Source organism: Pangasianodon hypophthalmus, chromosome 6 (assembly GCF_027358585.1).
Source record: "Pangasianodon hypophthalmus isolate fPanHyp1 chromosome 6, fPanHyp1.pri, whole genome shotgun sequence".
NCBI classification, from domain to species: Eukaryota; Metazoa; Chordata; class Actinopteri; order Siluriformes; family Pangasiidae; genus Pangasianodon; species Pangasianodon hypophthalmus.
Genome location: NC_069715.1, coordinates 20,197,585 through 20,216,015, shown reverse-complemented (window position 1 = coordinate 20,216,015; position 18,431 = coordinate 20,197,585). Strand labels below are relative to the sequence as shown.

The window sequence follows — 18,431 nt, the reverse complement described above, 5'->3', positions numbered from 1 at the left end:
GGAATACAAGAGAAAAGTTTTCATATATCCACTGCCAACAAGTCTAGTCTTTTTTGTTACTAAACTGGCACCTAGTGGCAGAGGCATAAACAGAAATTTCTAAATCTCTAAGCAAGTCAGTTATAATAAAATTTGTGATTGTGGAGTGGATGATTTTAGCATTCCTGGGATAGGCTCCAGATCCACCACATCTCTGACCAGGATAAAATGGTTAGTGAAGATGAATGAGTGAATATGGTGAAATGTGAATATTTAATATTTATAAAGAACACAGAAAGGAAGAATACCTTTTAAACTAAAGTTCTTTGCTTATAAAGTTATATTAACCACATAAATTTGGGCCAGATATTTACTAACATGCACTAACCTTCAGCTGGGCCTGTCCTCATCTTTGGATATGTTATGGGGGGAGACTAAAGCAGAGGCAGGGTAGTCCAGCAAGTTTGTTCTTCTTGTTTTTACTGAAATTAATGGTCTTGTGTAGGCACATAAAAGACAGTTAAGGTCAAAACTGAACAGCTTCCCAAACTGCAGGTATCTTAACTATTTATGGCTAGGTCTTTCTTCATTTTAGCACTCAAACATTAATATTATTTGATTTTTATTACTTACTACTACACTATTTGACCAAAAGTTTGTGGACACCTGACAATCAAACCTCTATATGCTTGTTGAACATCCCATTCAAGATTTAGACCCGTTTGGTGTTATAAAAACCTCCACTCTTCTGGGAAGGCTTTCCACTAGATTTTGGAATGAACAGAAATTTTCCCTTTCAGCCACAAGAGCATTAGTGAGCTCACTATGAGGCCTGGTAGTCATCCATCCAACAGGGCTCTGTGCAGGCCACACCAACATTGGAATGGGTAACATTGGCAAACCATGTCTTCATGGAGCTCACTTTGTGCACAGGGATACTGTCCACCTACTTTCTTTACTGCTTATCCTACACAGGGTCATGGGGAGCCTGGAGCCTATCCCAGGGGACATTCTGGACAGGGGACAATTGCACATACTCATTCACTCACGATGGACAATTTTGAGATGCCAGTATCATGAAACCAGAGTACCCAGAGAAAACCCCCAAAGCACAGGGTGGAGGCAGGAATCAAGCTCCCAACCCTGGAGGTGCAAGGAAAATGTTTTAACCACTAAGCCACCATGCCCCCAGGCATATTGTCATGCTGGAATATCCATGCTTTGTAGCAACAGTTTGGGGACAGCCCACATATGGGTGTGATGGTCAGGTGTCCACAAACCTTTGGCCATATAGTATATTATCAGTCTTGGGCAGTGGGTTGCTAAACTTTTACTCAAATTTAATTTACACAGTGATCAGACAGAAGTGGAATTTAACAAAAGGAAAATGGTGGAATTTGTTCAGGCTCTTGTTAATCATTAGATATGACCATACACAACTTTACTGTATGACTGACCACATTTGCACACTACACATAGATATGCACATCCTCCTCTACTGTGGAAATTTAAGCACATGAACTCTGACTTGGATCTTCAGAGATATGACCACATTGGGAAAATCACTGACTTTCCTCAGGGAACACTACATAGCAACACTTGCCACAAAATATGTAATGGCATTCTTCCAGCTACACCCCTGAAATCCTACACCCAATAGCACATGTTATTACAGTTGTCCCGGGACTCATGTTTAGCTATTTGTAGACTTACTGTAAGGGTCATTAGAACCAATGCTATATGCCTTGTTACTGCTATCTGTTATTAATGTAACTGATTTTGTGGGGGGTTTTTTGGTTACCATTTTTTCTCATCATGTTCCCTATGCTTTGACAACATGAATTGTGGGTCCTGGTAAGAGAGATTAAAGTTAGAATTGAATTTGTAGGAAGAGTAGCTGGATTCACAGCTTTTCACACATACATGCTTATCTAAATGTACTCTGACCAATTACTCCAGGAAGCAATTTATAACACTATAGATCTAACCAGTTAACAAGCCTTTAATTCTTTTATGACCGCGCCGCATGGTGTATTATTGTTCTGATTTTCATTTAAACATGTCGATGTCTGGTCAATATGATTCCAGACTATGTTAGATTTTCCACAATCTTTTTCTGGGCTTAGTGATAGATTATCCTTCACTCAGTTGCATAGAGAAAAGATGTCTACACTGATTGAAGTTACATTGTCTTGAAGAACATGAAGTCAACCTGATGCAACTTGTACATTCAGCACATTAACAAATCAAAACTGAATTTCAGTGAGCTTTATTCAAACAAAGTTTCCAATTAAGCAGATTCCATTTTAATTTGTAACAAGCATCACTGACAAAATTGCCAATTTAAAAAAAACAAACAAACAAAAAAAAAACAAACAAAGAAAAAAAAAAAAAAGTATTTGGTTGTCAATTAGACTTAATTCATTAAATAGTAGAAAAGAAAAATATTCAGGGCATTTTTACAACAAACTTTCCAACCCCTGTTACTCCAATTTGTGGCTTCACAATTTTGCTTGTTTTCCCAATTAAACCATCCCTCCCAACCCATCCAGCCAATTCATCTTTACTTTTGTTTTACATTCTTTACAGTCAGACAGTAACCAAGGATCAGCAGACTGGAGGACTGGAGCAGTTTCCCTTGCTCTATCCCAACTAATTCAGTTTTATTAAACCCAATCCACTGTATATGGTAGTTTGTCAGATGAAATCCGGTTACTGAAAGACACCAAAGGTGTTACCATCACAGTCCTCAAGTACACACTCATCCCTGTGCTAGAACAAAAGTAAAGATGCATCAGGGCAGCAATCCCTATCCCAACCCACCCAAACCAAAAAAAAAAAAAAAAAAAAAAAACTGAAAATTGAGCTTGAGATTTTTGGATGAACAGTTTTAATGATTCCAATAGATATGGTGAGACGCACCCCAGCTCAATCTTCAGAGAAAATCTTGAAGTCCACAGCACATCCCGCCAACACACAGCAGTCCAGACAGGTGACCATGCATTCCAACACCTGTGGGATATGCTGTGTTCTCCAGGGCAAATAGTTACCCAAAAGTAAAAATTGCAAGGCAGCTGCCAAAACCTTGCATGACTTCCATTCTCTCACCTAAAGCCACACAGATAGTGTATTTGTTTTTTTTTCTTCTCCCTCCCCAAAAATAAGAGCATATGGTCAATTTTAATAATACGCTATCTGCGTGCATATCAGGCCGCTGTAGAGTAGAGAATAAAAGTCTGGATTCAAACCATGCCACTATAGGGTGCTGCAATTTTCCAAAACACATCACCAACCTTGTTTTGCAAATGTACTTAGCCAATTAAGCCTGTTTTGGTAACCCGACACACCCTTTTGCAACATCCCATAGTAGCCAAAGTTGATCCACCAAAACACACGTCTCATTTTTGATTACTTATTCACGGGGAATTCCCAACGACTGTCATGCAGACAACTGCAACTTGATGTCAGTAGTCAGTGACAATTGGGATACAAATACCAGTTATTCCCATTCCCATTCCCAACCCAGCAAGAACCCCAACCCTGCAAATTCCCTTAGTCTTCAAATGGGAACTCAAATTCAGGTCTCCTAAACAAACCACAAAAATGCTGTTTACCTAGAATTCCTTTAGTGTTAAAGGAGGGTCATTAAAACCTCTCAATACAGAAAATGAACAAACATTTGGTTATAAGCACCCATTATGTTCTCCCATTTTCAGAACACTCCCGCACCCCAAACACCTCTGAACACTTCAGCCCCTAGCGGGCTATTGTGCAGTCAGTCTTATTGCCCAGTCCCCAAACACAAGTTGCAACTTTAGTGCAGGACAGATAGGTAAAGGTTTCTTTTTTTAGCTCTGTAGTTTTTGAGAAAATTGGATTAAAAAAAAAAAAAAAAACAGAAAAAAACAGAACACAAGACCTGTTTCCTTGAGAGCTACATTTGTCAATTCCCATTTTTTGGACTGTCTGCATTTGTTCTGACTTCTGAATGGCAGACTCCCCCCTCCCCCCCCAAAGCACATCTTTTTTCTCCATCTGAAAGCATCATGTACCAGTGCCAATGGCAGTGAACAATGATCAGTGTAACAGTATCATATACCATTAGCAAGCTGACCCCACCCACCCCATAGATTGCCAATTAAAGCTGCACTGCAGCAACAAGCATTACTACATGATGCAAATATTTTCTCTCATATGCGAGTCACCATGAACAGGGACCCAACGAGTGCTTTGTAAGTCAGTGGAACAAGCAAAGGCTGGAGAGCAGATAATCTAGTTAAGCTACTAACATCAAGATGAGGTGCCCATAACACCACTGGTAGAGGTTTAACTAAAAATGCTTTGAACTGTTCGGGACATTTTGTGCACAGTAAATAAACCTGGCCAATGCTTCAAAAAAATAAATAAATCTGGAGTCCAATTTTTTATAAACAAAAGATCTGACATCACTTCAAGTTTTAAGCCTTTTTTTAAATCACCGAAAAGGTGACAGCTTGACAGAAGCAGGAAAAGGAAGGAGATGCCATCCAGTGCTGACAGAATCCTGCATCTTTGATGTTTCTTACATAACCCTCCAGCCTTTTAGCTTGTTTTATAAAAGATCCATTAAAAATGAAATGAAAGTATTTACAAAGTTTACATTGTGCCAAAATTGATTTCAATGGCACATCTACGACAATGTGTAGCCACCCAAAACGAATGAGAACTGCAATGGAACAATAATGGGAAGGAGGGGGGGAAAAAAAGTTCCAATATTTCCACATTGATCAGGCAGAGGAATCACAGCAGGAGGAAAAGGCTGGCTGGAGTCTCTGAGCAAGTCTCTTGTCGTTTTGGAGCACTGAAGAAAAAGGGAGAGAGTCAGTCTCTAAGAAGCACATGTTCCATGACAACAAATGAGAACGCCACTTGAGCCATTTTAGGGGTACATGAAAAATGCTGAGAAAACATCAAGTCCCGCTTTCATCACCAAAATCATAATCAATACCCAGATTGAGAGGAAAGGCCGCTTTTGCACACCTTCCATACATTATGGAGGCAGCCCTTTCCCTCCACAAAATCTACTTGGTCTATTCCTCCAAAACAAACAATAAAAAAAAAAACAAAAAAAAAAATTCCAAAAAGCACCAGGGGATGTGTAATGATTGCTTCTGAAAACCAAGTAGAAATTAAAAGTAAATAAAGGGTAACAGCAGGTGACATGAGAAGGGCAAGATCTGGGAAAAACATTATTACTTTGAACAAAGTTCGACTGCTTGTTAAGGCACTTCATACAAATAACCAAATAACATGAAAATAAAGAGGTGCTGGATGGAAAAAGCTGGGTCTGAGGGCCAGTGGGTGATGTTCAGGTAGGTGAAAAGTAGTCGCATTTTCTCAATTAATAAATAGGATAATTAGCTTCCATCATCCTCTTCTACCCTTCTCTCTCAAGTGCTTTAGAATCTTCAGAATGTTAAATGACGCAGCAGTCCTTTTAAGGGCCATGACATTTTTCCTCCGTTATTGTCCTGTTTCAAAGAAATTCCTCATGGTGGCACAAAAAAGGAAGACAAAAAAAAAATAAAGAGAAGGGACAAAAATGTAGAGAAATAAAAAGAAAGAGTAAGGGGGTAGTGGCTGGGGGCTTGGTGATCTGCAAAAACAAGGAATAAAAAAAAAATCAGAAATACTAATATTTAAGTGAACATCTACACAATTCCCCTTTAAACAAGGCATACACTACATAACTTGTATTTCAAAAACAGAGCATTAGGCTGTTCTTAGAATTTATTTTCACACTGCAAAGGCATGCACGCCAGACTAATTATGCAATACTGTATACAAAACTGCATGCAATACTTGCACAACAATTTCATCATGCTGCATCTTTCCATACTTATTTGAAGGTTAAAACCAGAAAACAAACAAACAATCTCTGTTCATTTTTCTGTGCTTATTTTTGAACATAAAACATTGAAAAGGCACTTTTGCATAGGTCCAGCTTTTGCAGAGGAATTTTATCCTCAGTTCACTGAGAAATTGTACATATCAATAGTCAAAGGCTACTGCATGAAAAAGTTGTTAAAAAAAATGAATCTAGAATGAAATGGTTAATGTTGCATGTTTTCAGTAATAAATAGCAAACATGATTGAAACTATCGAGAGGCTGATTATTAGGCCAACCTCCAGACCTGCAAATCTGCTTCAATTCTGTAACTTTTTCAGAAAGAGAAAACTGGGGATAAAAGTGGTCTAGAAATCTGTAGTGAGAGGCCAGCAATACAGATATATTAATTTCTCTAATGAGTACAGTATAGTTTTTAGACTTTACCTCTCTTGCTCACAGTTTGACCTCCTCAGCGCTCTCACTGTGATACTCTGCCACATACAGACTCTTATCGATGCTGCTAGGAATGGGCTTGATCTCTGTGCCCAGCTGCTCTTCAATGCCTTTCAGGTTAAAGCGGTCATCATAGGTGATCAGGTTAATAGCCAGACCCAGGTGCCCAAAACGACCTGAAGGGGAAAGAATTCGACATCATGTACAGTGGGTTTGAAAAATATTCAGAGCCCTTAACATTTTTCACAGTTTATTATATTCCATTTAAAATTAAATTTAATTTTTTGGCCATTAATCTATACACAATAATCCATAATAACAGATCAAAACTTTTAGAAATTTTGCACATTAAAATTTAAAAATCGATCTCTCATTTAGATAAGTATTCAGACCCTTGGGTAAGGCACTCCAAACTGAGCTCGGGTGAATCTTGTTTGCTTTGAATATCTAGGCTGGACATGATATACACAGGTATGTTCCTTTTCATGGGGGTAGGAGTGGGGTTCCTAGAGCTGGCCAAAAAGCCAATGGCCATCCTAACAGAGCTTCAGATGTCCTCTGAAGAGAAGGGAGACCCTGCTGGAAGGACAACCCTCTCAGAAATACCTCATCAGGCCTTTATTGTAGAGTGTCTAGACAGACCCCACTCTGGAGTACAAGGCACATGGCAGGCACTTACATGACCTCAGACCATGAGGAGAAAGATTCAAAACTAGGCACCACTCATCAACTGTCTAATACCAACTCTGTGGTGAAGCATGGTGGTGGCAGCATCATGCTTTGGGGGTGCTTCCCAAAGGCAGGGCCGGAAAGACTGGTCAGAATTGAGGTAAGGATAAATGCAGCCAAATAGAACCCATTTGCATCTGAAACCAAGAGATGTGCCTGCAATTTGGTTGCAAAAAGACCAGAGCGGTCTAGCAACCTGATGCTACTTTGTAATAACGCGACTGGAGAATCCATCAAGAATTATATTTAGGTCAGTCTGTCCGCTTTGCTAAAATGTGACTTCTTATGGATTACCACTAAAAGACAGGGAGTGCTATTCAGCTAAATGGTGTATCTCTAGAAGATCCTTATGGCTTGGCATCCTGTCAGTGGCTAAATGATCCTAAGCAGTGGTCTCATCAGCAATGGCCAAGCACATACATCTCATAGGAACTTGTACCGTTTAATACTAGAGAAAAACTGGAAGTCGTAAGTCTCTTGATGCTTACAAATTTGCTGTTTGCTGGCACATTCAAGATAACACTATGATTACAACATAAAGGATGTTGCGTCACTGAAAGCATAGGTGCTAATTCGATAGCTATATACATCCAGATGATTTAAAAAGATGACACGTCAGAGCCAAAACTCCCCTGTCTGTCCGGTTTCCAAGTCAAACTATAAAAATGTTTAGCAATGTTATGCACAGCAATGTTAAACATACAGACAAGCTCTGACTGTCTAAACAAGAGTAGCATTCTTGATTGTCGTCATGGGCTGTGTCTCAAATCAAAAACCCTGACCTTGTGCTCAAAAGTATTTGCCAACCTAGAAATTCCAGAAGACTGGAATGCAAAACAGACCTTTCAGTAGGTGACACGAGAGGTTTATGAAATTGAAACACTAACTCATTTTCCTATTACAGTTAGTGTTAATATTCAACAAAGGTCTAGAATAGTACAAAAGTATGAGATTTGAGACAATGCTAGTTTGTTTAGCAGCGGTAGATGGATGGAAACAACCTTGTCGCCACTACACAATGGACCTATAGCGCCTCAAAAATTTGAGAATAGGAATGCTGCCCCATACCATGGCTGCCCAATATGAAAACCTGGCTAATGTCATATCTACTGCACATTACTAATTACTACATAATTACTCCTATTTTTCACGAAGTCTCGAGATCATAGCCAAACATTCAACTTAAATAGAAACAATAAGCCCAATAAGCAACATACAGTGGATATTGAAAGCCCACACACCCTCTGTTTAAATGGCAAGTTTTTGTGATTTAAAAAAAATTAAACCAAAATCAACCATGTCAGAACTTTTCACCCTTAATGTGAAATTACAAATGTAAAAAATTTAAGTGGAAAAGCTACCAGAAACATTTTAGGTAAAAATAGGAAAAATAAAATTACAATAACCCAGATGCATAAGTGTGCACACTCTTATAATTGGGCATGTGTCTGTGTTCAGAATGAACCAATCACGTTCAATCTCATGTTCGAAAGTAATTATCATAGAGCTGTCAGTGAAATTATTCTGATTATTTCTGTAGGATTGTCTTGACGTCTTCTCGGTTTCATCTGACCGCTGAAGCTATGGTTGACAAAGAGCTTATAAAGCATGCATGATACCTCACTTGTTGAAAGATACCAATCAGTAGAGGGGTATAAAAATTTCCAAAACATTAGATGTGCCATGAAACACCATCAACAAGGAGAAAGTGGATCACCACAGTGACATTACCAAGAACAGGACGTCCCTCCACAATTTACAAAAGGACAAGACAGAATTTACCAGGGAGGCTGCCGAAAGACCTACGGCAACATTATAGGAGCTGTAGGAATATCTGACAAGTACAGATTACTCTCTGCATGTGACAATCTCTCATTCTTCACATGTCTGGGCTATGGGTTAGGGTGCCTAGAAAAAAGCCCTTTCCCACAAAATAAACATCCAAGCCCCACTAAATCACCCCAAACCATGTGGCAAAATGTGTAATAGTCTGATGAGACCAATTCCAAAAGGTATGTTTGGCACCAAAAATTGCACATCACCAAGAGAAACATGGTGGTGGCAGCATCATGCTTTAGGGCTGCTTTTCTTCAGCCAGAACTGTGGCTTTTACCAAGGTGGAGGGAATCATGAATCATGATTTTAGTCCAGAACATTCAGGTGTCTTTAGTAAGCTGAAGATGAAAAAGAATTTCACCTTTTAGTATGACAGTGAACCAAAGCATACATCCAAATCAATGAAGGAATTGCTTAACCCAAAGATCAGTGTTTTTGAATGACCTAGCCAGAGCCCAGACCTGAATCCAAATAAAAATCTGTGGGGTGAAATGAAGTGGCCTGTGCACAGGAGATGCCCTTACAGTCTGACAGATCTAGAATGTTTTTGCAACAAGTGTTGGCAAATGCTGCCAAGTCAAGATGTGCCATGCCGACAGACTCTTACCTAAAGCGACTGAGTGGTGTAATAAAATCAAAAGGTGCTTCAACAAAGTATTAGTTTAGGGGTGTGCACACTTATGCAACTAAGCTTATTATAAGTTTATGGCTGTTTATCCAGAGATATGTAAATAATTAGCTGCAGGCTATTATGTGACCCAGCTACAATACAGTCTCATTTGGTCTCTGGCCATAGCTTTAGGGGGGTCAACAACCTATACAGCAATGTGCACTCTGTCTGTTACAGCTCAAACCTTCACTGAGCATAGGAGGGAAAATCTCATTTGGATTAACAAGCTTTATTTGGCAAAAGAATGCTCCAAGGCTCAAGGACTGAATGCTGTTTGTCTTTTACATACTGTTGTATACTGGAAAGCCTGGACTGCACAATAAATTGAAAAAGCAGCTCCATTTCTAGCAGGATTTGCATTTTGCTTGGTACTGGGTTTCCATTTGTTGTGCAATGTGTCTGAAATGTTAAGAGACACTCAATGCATAAAGCATTTTTCCCCAGGTCACACATGCCACATTCAGCAAAGCCCACAAGGGAAACATTCTAAAACAATATTTAGGAGACATGACTGTAGCTGTTCTGTCAATAGCTAGTGTCAAGACAGAGGAGCACAATTATGCTGTGTTAAATTCATGGTGATGGCACAGAGAGTTCTAACATCAACTCAACTTTTTTTGGTAGACAGGATGGTAAAGAAACTTATTTTTCTATAATCTTGAACAAAGAGCAACACCAGTAAAAGATGAAACTGGTCTAGAGTAAAAATTGTTCCTGTTTTTCTCTAACTTACCAGATCTGCCAATACGATGAAGATACGTCTCCCCAAGTTTGGGAAAATCAAAGTTGATCACCACATTCACAGCCTGAATGTCAATCCCTCTCGTAAACAAATCTGAATTTAAAATAAATAAATAAATAAATAATAATAATAACAATAATAATAATAATAATATGATCAAGATAATATGTAAACATGTTTTGTCCAAAGCAAGTATATACCTGTGCAGACAAGATTTCGGCACAAACCATTTCTGAAATCATGGAACACACGGTTCCTGTGTTCCTGTAGGAAAAAGCAGAGTAGAAAAAAATTTGAGCTCAAGATCAAATAAGATAAAGCTAATACATAAAGATGTTTCTGCAGCAAAATAAAATCTTCAACCTTTTATTTATTTAATTATTTAAATTTAGTATTTATTATTTATTTTTACATCTTTTATAAATCACACAATCTTACATGGGCATCTTGGAGGGGACAGAAAAAAAAATTAGACATTTAGTTTTCTGAACAAACCAGAACATGGGAATTGGTAAGTACACTGGAGCTTTCACTTGCTAGCTAATGAATTCATAATTTGTCCACAGTTAACAGTGGTAGAGTGGGATGGGCTAATTTGCACTGAAAATGCACACAAATGTCAAGATGCAAATAAGTGTGGGGTTTATAAGATTATAAGATCACCAGCTGCACATTTAGTTTCTGCACTGAAATCAGAAATCAGCACCAAGAGGTGTTGAGCATTTCTACTGAAAACATCCCATATTCTAATCCATGACTGCATATCAGCAGCAGAGAAAGGCAGATATGCCTACCTGTCTCATCTTGGCATGAATGTAGAAACAGGAATAACCCAGCTGGGAGATTTTCTTGGCCAGGAGTTCCACTCGCTGGGACGAGTTGCAGAAGATTATAGACTGATTGATCTGGAGCTAAATAAAGTTGGGGGGGGATTAAAAAGGTCTCCTACAGAAATTTAAGCGAATTAATTTGCATGTCTTAAGATGGGAACTTACCCTAGAGAAAAGAGTATTAAGGCAATGGACTTTCTGCCTTTCAGTCACGTATGCGTAATATTGGGTCACACCCTTCAGGGTCAGCTCCTCCATAAGGTTTATCTCATAAGGCTTCTGCAGATGGGCATTCTGCACAGGACAAAAATCAATGGCACAGCCAAATCAACAGCCAGCAAGAGTACAGATAGTAATTATTAGAGTTATAGGAACATAGACAACAACAGTGGCTGTTCCTAGCCACAAGGATACACAGCGTCCATTCTGGGAAGGGCCAAATTCAAACAACAGGAATGCACAACAATTTTATACAATTTCAAGTTTCATTTACAATTATGTAAAACCACCTCCGTAACAATGTTATGGTAACATGACAGACATGGCTCCAAGCTAACCATCATTACATCGTTATATCAAAATGACAAACAAGCCAAGTATCACAAATACAATGACAATCGTGTACAACTTTTCATGCTCTAACAAATATTAGAAACATCAAGAACTAAGATTAGGTTAAAAACAAGCTGCACAGTGATGAACAGAAAACTCCTCTGGCAAGCCATCATTTCTTGCTCTCATTCAGAGATAATTCTTACATCCCATTACATCCCTTAAAGCTTAAAATTTCTAGTTCAAGTGCTGAATTCAGCACCAGTAAGGTGTTTGCTTTTCATATCCATCACAATTATATTGATCTCAATTGAATAGTCACTCTGTGTATTGGCAAAATGTAAATGTAGCATTATGCACAGGATAATTACATTTAACCATTTATTTCAGACTTACCATGAACTTTTGTACACTTAGTGGGAAAGTTGCAGAATACAGCAGAATTTGCCTTTGCTTGGGCAAGAAGCTCAGAATTTCCTCCATCATCTGCACGAAGTCCTGAGACAGGAGCTTGTCTGCCTACACACCCAAACAAGACAATAAGATGTATATAGACATTAATGGGGCAATTACTGGAGTCAGTAGCTGAATCTCAAAAGCACCGTATTGGGTATGTATCCCTTTTTATTGCGGCATAATCCACAACAAGCTCTTTATCTGGTACACTGTAAACACTGTATGCAAACAAGGCTTTCTGGTCAGGTGCTGATGTTGCTGCATCAAATGTGCAAATAATTTTATAGGAATAAACTTTTAAAGGATACAAACCCTGACTACAAATAATCCAGAAGCACTAACTCCCATAACATTTTCTAGTTTTTGGTTGACCATTTCTGAAAACTTTGGGCAGAAAAAAAACAGTCACCCCAGGCTCACGAGGAATTTACAATTTGAATATGGAGATGTTACAGAACTCATATGCTTAATTATACAAGCAGTTATTCAAACATATGCAAACTGCCTATATAAAGTAGTTAGCTTGTAAGCTCAGTTTTCAGACTTTCATAACTAACAGGAACACTAACATTAAACTGTAAACATAAATAGCAACAAAGCACTGGTGCCGATACTGCAGTCTTTCAGAACTCCCCACTGAACATACTGTGTTAGCAAACTCTTTAAAGCATGTAATTGGTTACATTACGTACATTTCCAACAACCAAAAAAAAAAAAAAAAAAAAGAAAGAAAGAAAAAAAAATTATGTTGCCACACACACTTTGTGCAATGGTCTGATGAGGAAGGGTGCAGTAGGAAGGGTGCGTTGTTTTGCGTCCATAAGCCTGCAAATAACGCAGCTAAATAACCCACCTTTAGCCTGAGACCGTCACTTCCATTCTTTTTTCGGAATTGTGAAATAAGCAACACAGTCAGCTCTCTGCTGCTCTGCCCTTTTCTTTAATTGCTTAACAATGTTGTGTAACAGACACAACTACACTGATAGTCGAGATGTTGAAGTACACCACAAATGCTCATACCATTTCTCCTTTTACCCAATATCTTTAAAAATAACACTTTTTTGTGTGTCAAGTTGCCCATCTTTAGCAAAGATCCCATGAGAATCACTGCAGTAAAAAATTTGAACAGAGTTCTGGGACTATCCTAATGAAAACCACAGTTACAAACCAAGTTCCTTGTTTGTGTCTCTAACACACTGCAAGGGCCATGAACATTAAAAGAGGTGAATATGCACAGTGCAAGTTCAGACAAAAAAAAACAAAAAAAAAACACGCCCTCTCAACATTACTTTTCTCTAATACTCACTTCGTCCAACACGATCATCTGCACCTGGCCAACTTTGGCTACTCCTTTTTTGATGAGATCCAACACTCTTCCAGGAGTGGCGATAACAACGTGCACTACAGAGGGGGGAAAATAAAAAAAAAAAATAAAAATAAAAATAAAAAATAAAATAATTCACCACCAGGTTAGATGCAGGACACTTATTGAAAGTCATTAGCTTAACGAATGAAGCCCGAAAGAGGCTGTATATTTAAAGGACACACCGGTCTCATCAAGCCGCATAATATCATCACGGAGGTTGGTTCCACCTGTGGTTGCCATGACCTTAACCCCACCCATGTGTTTGCTGACCTGGATGCAGATCTGGCTCACCTGCAGAGCCAGTTCCCTGGTGGGGACAATGACCAGTGCTGAAGAGGGGGGAGGGGGAAGGGGAGGGGGGTCCTCATTAAAAATGCATCAAACAGCAGGTTAAACAAGCAGGTATAGAGGTTAGATAATTGTAAGCAGGTTCTTTTACCTTGTATGCAGTCTTTCTTCAGATCAATACGTTCAAGTAAGGGAATGAGGTAGGCACCACTCTTTCCTGTGCCATTCTTGGCTCTAGCCAGAATGTCCCTGCCAGACAAAGCAATGGGAATGCTCTCCTCCTACAGGGAACAGACACATCAGTCACATTCCTTTGAGACTATTTTGTAGTCCGATATGAACCGTAATAGCCTGTGTTGACTGACTTCAGAGCAGTGCAAAAAAAAAAAAAAAAAAATCTTTCCCTGATGCATCTTATTTTCCCTTGTCCATGCTTGCAACACAGATAAAAGCTATGGGTTTAAATTAAGAAAATTAAACACCATTATTTTCATTGTAGTAAATTTTTGGTCAAAGAGGGAAAGATTAAATTAAGCTACTGACTGCATTATAACTGTAAACTACCTACTGAGCGTAATAAAGTAGCAGATTTCATTGTAGTCTTTTTAAACTGCTAATCTAAAGAGTATGTACTTACCTGGATAGGTGATGGTTTTTCCCAGCCCATTTCAAATATGCCCATTAACAACTCCCGCTTCAGGCAGTAATCTTCAAATTCATTCCCTTTGGTAGCAGTTACATCCTGCATGTTCATAAAGACAACTAATAAGCAAATGTCTGTATAAACCTACCCTTAATCCCTATATATATATATATATATATATATATATATATATATATATATATATATATATATATATATATATTTTTTTTTTTTTTAAATGAGATTACTTACAGAAGTTTTCATGCGCATGTCCTTTGGGGGAAGCTTTAAATTCTTTTTCCAGTCATCCCCAGGTCTGACAAAGCACAAATCATGTTTTATTAAGGCACTGACAAGTGTGCAACAAAAAACACCTATAACTAAAAGAATCCCCAAATCATACAGAATAATCAGCTCCACAGTGTCCAAAATTACACCTGGCGCTCCTGAAATCAGTACTTACTTGATGACCGTGTTTGCTGTGGGCACAGGCAGGGAGTTGCCATTGTTGACTGTGCTGGAAGCTTTAATCTGGGCGGGCTGTGTTGTCTGAGGTCCCCCGCCACCACCACCACCACCAGGTCCCCCCGTCGGCTTCGCAGAGCCTCTCTTCTGGCCATTTTGGTTCGTCAAGCCCAGAATAACTGGGTTCTCTGTTCTGGCTGTACTCATGTCTGTTTAAATCTTTCTTCCAAAAAAAAGTGACTGAAGAAACTGGGACGTATAAGCTTTCGCTGAATTTAAGATGTCCTTACCACAGTCCAAACCAAAGTTCAAGCAGTTATATTTCACAACTTGTTCCTCAAGAATATATGTCTTTTGTAAAACATCTCAATGCAAAAAATCACCCAAGTAATTATCCACAAATTCTGAAAGTAGGAAATTAACTGAAAGTCTCTTGAGAAATATCCCAGTTTCTCAAAATTATAGTCTCACAAACCAGAGAGAGGCTAAGCAGCCAGACATCTAGTTATTTTATTTCTTTGCATCCACTCTTCTTTCTCTCAATTTTCATAATCGATGACTCAAAGTTTTCAACCTAGAGAAAAAGAAAGATCATGTTCATGGTGTTTCAGAGAGTAAACAAATTGTGTTCATAAAGATCAATTAATCTATACAGCAGTTGTTTCTTGATGGCATACTGTACATGGGGCATGTTCACTTGTATATCCGCTCAAATAAATGCAAAAAGAATAGTTGTGCAAATTATTAGGCGTACCTCAAAATGAATACCATCAACCAATAAAATGTTGAAAGGACAGGCAATTTTACTAGCTTAAGGATTTGTACCTGGCTACAGCATTGATTACTTCACATCTAGGGTCCCATTCCAAGTGTCCAAATTTTATTTATATTTACCTAATCGGCTGACACTATCCAAAGTGACTTACACCTGAGCACTTTCGGGGTAAACAGCCTTGCCCAAGGGTCTAATAGAGGTGCTGGGATTTGAACTCATGACCTTCAGCTCATTCACCCAATGCCTTAACCACTTATACTTCAATTACCTGAAGATCGTCTTTAATTGGGTTATCATCTACACTGAAATTAAGAATTGCAATTCAGACAAAAAGTCAGATGTAATAATAAGTCAACAAAATCAAGCACATCAATTATAAAAATTATTAATTTGGATCTGCATCCTCAACCAGTAATTTACAAACACTAAAAGCATTATAATGTAAAAGCCTACAGGTCTCCATTTTCTGTACGTACATCTTACTTTAGGGGCAACACTGCTTCTGGTTTTTTGCACCATGTAGTGCTACGTGCATAACTGTTTACAAACAGCCTGGTTATAACCAAAATATTACTGGGCTTCATTAGGATAGATTATTTGATCACAAAAACAGATTGAGAATGTGGGGGAAAAGGTTAACGTAAACAAACATGTATGACATTAAACTAAAGATTGAGTTTTAAAAAATAACTAAAATGAAGGAAAACATTATTAAACAGCAGTTATGACAGCTGTGCTCATTCTCTTTGCTCCTCAATGATTTTTTTTTTTTTTTTTTTTTGCTCACAGTCATGAGAAAGAAATCAAACAGCTGTCAAATAAGCAGACCAAGGCTTCACAGTCAGGTCAGGATTTAGGCTAGCCAGCAAAGGAATAACTGTATGTGAAGTGTCTACTCAGCAAGATAACATCAGACTCTATAACAAGTATACCAACTAACAGCAAACATCAGTCTTGGCCAGTGAGAGTATAACAATCACTAGCCATGTTGCTACAAGAAATCTGAAAAAGCTAAACACCAGGTGGACTTGTGCTGTGTTTGACTGGAGGTCGTAACTTCCAAATTCCAACCAGGAAAAACCAAAGAAAACGCATCCTCATCTCGAAATTCCTACTCGGGACCTCGGGCTAGTCTTCTCTCCGAGTTCAGGGAGTGACGTCAAATCAACATGGCTGCGCTCAGCGTCAGAAGCAACCCGAGTAGCACTTCTTACATTTACATAAGTTATACTGTATATCCAAGTATTTGTTTTAAGTCACTCAACACGTGATTAACACATTAACTCTATAACAATGACTAAACGGTTCAACTGTTCTGAGAATATACATCCTTCACCAGAATTAGCTGGCTAGCTTGTTGCCAACAAAAGAGGAACATGGAGGCGTCCGTGTTTTTCCCCCCCCGTTTCGTACCTCGAACGCATGGAGGTCGGAAATGACGTCATTCCGAGCTCCAGCTTCCCACTTATTTATGAGGTTAGTCGAATGCAGCAGTACTGCGATAACGTTAACCAGCAGCTAGTCAACACAGCAGGCCATTTGGTTAAAGTCAGCTAGTGACGCTAGCAGGCAGGAGGCTAACTGCTCGGCACCACACCGGCTAGTGTTACCTGGCGTAAATATTATGACGTTTTCTTAAACACGTTTGATTATTTCCAAAAAGGAAGCCTTCTGCTTTAGCATTTTTAATCAACAATTCACAAAGCATTTGATCTCTTTTGTACGCTCACTCGATAACCGTGTCGGATACACAGCAAAATTATTTTAAATACGAAATGGCTAAACTAGCTAGATAATTCCCTAGCTAACGACTGATCGACTACTGAACAATAACGGACCCTCAGCAGGTCTAGCCTTGTACACAACCACACACCCAATAGAGAAACCAATACTGTTCCACGGAATGGTTCGGCTTTTACATTATTTTTAAATTATCTGTTTAACCTGATGTTTAAATTGTTTAATTTGACCAAGCCGAATGTTTCCACATTAGTTAGTGAAGCTACTGTCAAAATAAACCGGTCGCTTGTTTGTTAGCAGCTAGCTAACACTGTGCTGCCCGATAACCAGCTAACGCTAGCTGTCTCTGCGGGCGTGTACTGGCCCTCTTAACTAAACAACAAATATAAGATTTCCAAAGTTTCACAAACCAACCCGAAGGACTGTTTAGCGTTTCCATCGCTAACCATCCGAGTTTAGAAAACGAGATAATTATCTGTGGTTTATTCAAACGCCCTGAGGACCAGTTTGCTACCGAGTTCAGTTAACCAAGAAGACCCCAAAACCAGACAGCAACAACAACCTCCACCGGAGGCCGGAGCAGAAAACAGTGGAACAAAAAAAACCCCTCAAATACCTTCGACTCTGCTCTTAACAAAGGACAGCCATGTTCTCCAATTACGTTAACTTCAGTCTACTCACCAAATAGAGCTGAAATTCCACGCCACTCGCTATTTATTGTTTCCGAAGTGTTAAGAGTTAGGCCTGTGTGATATTTTGGGGCTCTACAGCGAACGGCCAAGATGGCTTCCAGTCATCTTTAAACCCTCCCCCCGCCGGTCACGTGACTCGCAAGCCCAGCAGCGTAATCAATTATTATTTTTTTTTCGATACAAGGTGAGAGCTTGGCTGCTCGCGGTACAAGGCTAACCCTAGCGGTAGAGCCGTTAAAATCCGCATGTTGCCAGAAAACATATTTCCACACAGACATGTTCATTTTTTTCTGACGAGACATCATTATGGAGACCTAAAAGGGTCACAGGGAAATGTATTTCTTAA

General features: G+C 38.9%; 1 protein-coding gene across 1 annotated transcript; it reads right to left on the bottom strand.

Annotated features, from left to right (window-relative positions):
- Positions 1-2,232: 2,232 nt before the first annotated feature.
- On the bottom strand, positions 2,233-18,224 carry ddx6 (DEAD (Asp-Glu-Ala-Asp) box helicase 6). The gene is made up of 14 exons (XM_026914147.3): positions 18,075-18,224; positions 14,877-15,452; positions 14,666-14,729; positions 14,408-14,512; positions 13,922-14,051; positions 13,665-13,811; positions 13,423-13,517; positions 12,057-12,179; positions 11,274-11,402; positions 11,073-11,189; positions 10,479-10,542; positions 10,270-10,371; positions 6,293-6,477; positions 2,233-5,614 (listed from the first exon to the last, which is right to left on the bottom strand). The coding sequence occupies exons 2-13, from the start codon at positions 15,083-15,085 to the stop codon at positions 6,302-6,304; spliced, it is 1,461 nt and encodes a 486-aa protein (XP_026769948.1). The 5' UTR covers positions 15,086-15,452; positions 18,075-18,224; the 3' UTR covers positions 2,233-5,614; positions 6,293-6,301.
- Between the last annotated feature and the right edge of the window lie 207 nt (positions 18,225-18,431).

What these genes read in the sequence shown, in the direction of transcription:
- ddx6 (XM_026914147.3), bottom strand. Translation starts at nt 15,085, where the DNA reads ATGAGTACAGCCAGAACAGAGAACCCAGTTATTCTGGGCTTGACGAAC. An exon ending in TTCATGCCAAGATGAGACAG is followed by an intron (nt 10,543 to 11,072) that starts GTAGGCATATCT and finishes TTTTTCCTACAG; the next exon opens with GAACACAGGAACCGTGTGTT. An exon ending in CCGAAATCTTGTCTGCACAG is followed by an intron (nt 10,372 to 10,478) that starts GTATATACTTGC and finishes TTTTAAATTCAG; the next exon opens with ATTTGTTTACGAGAGGGATT.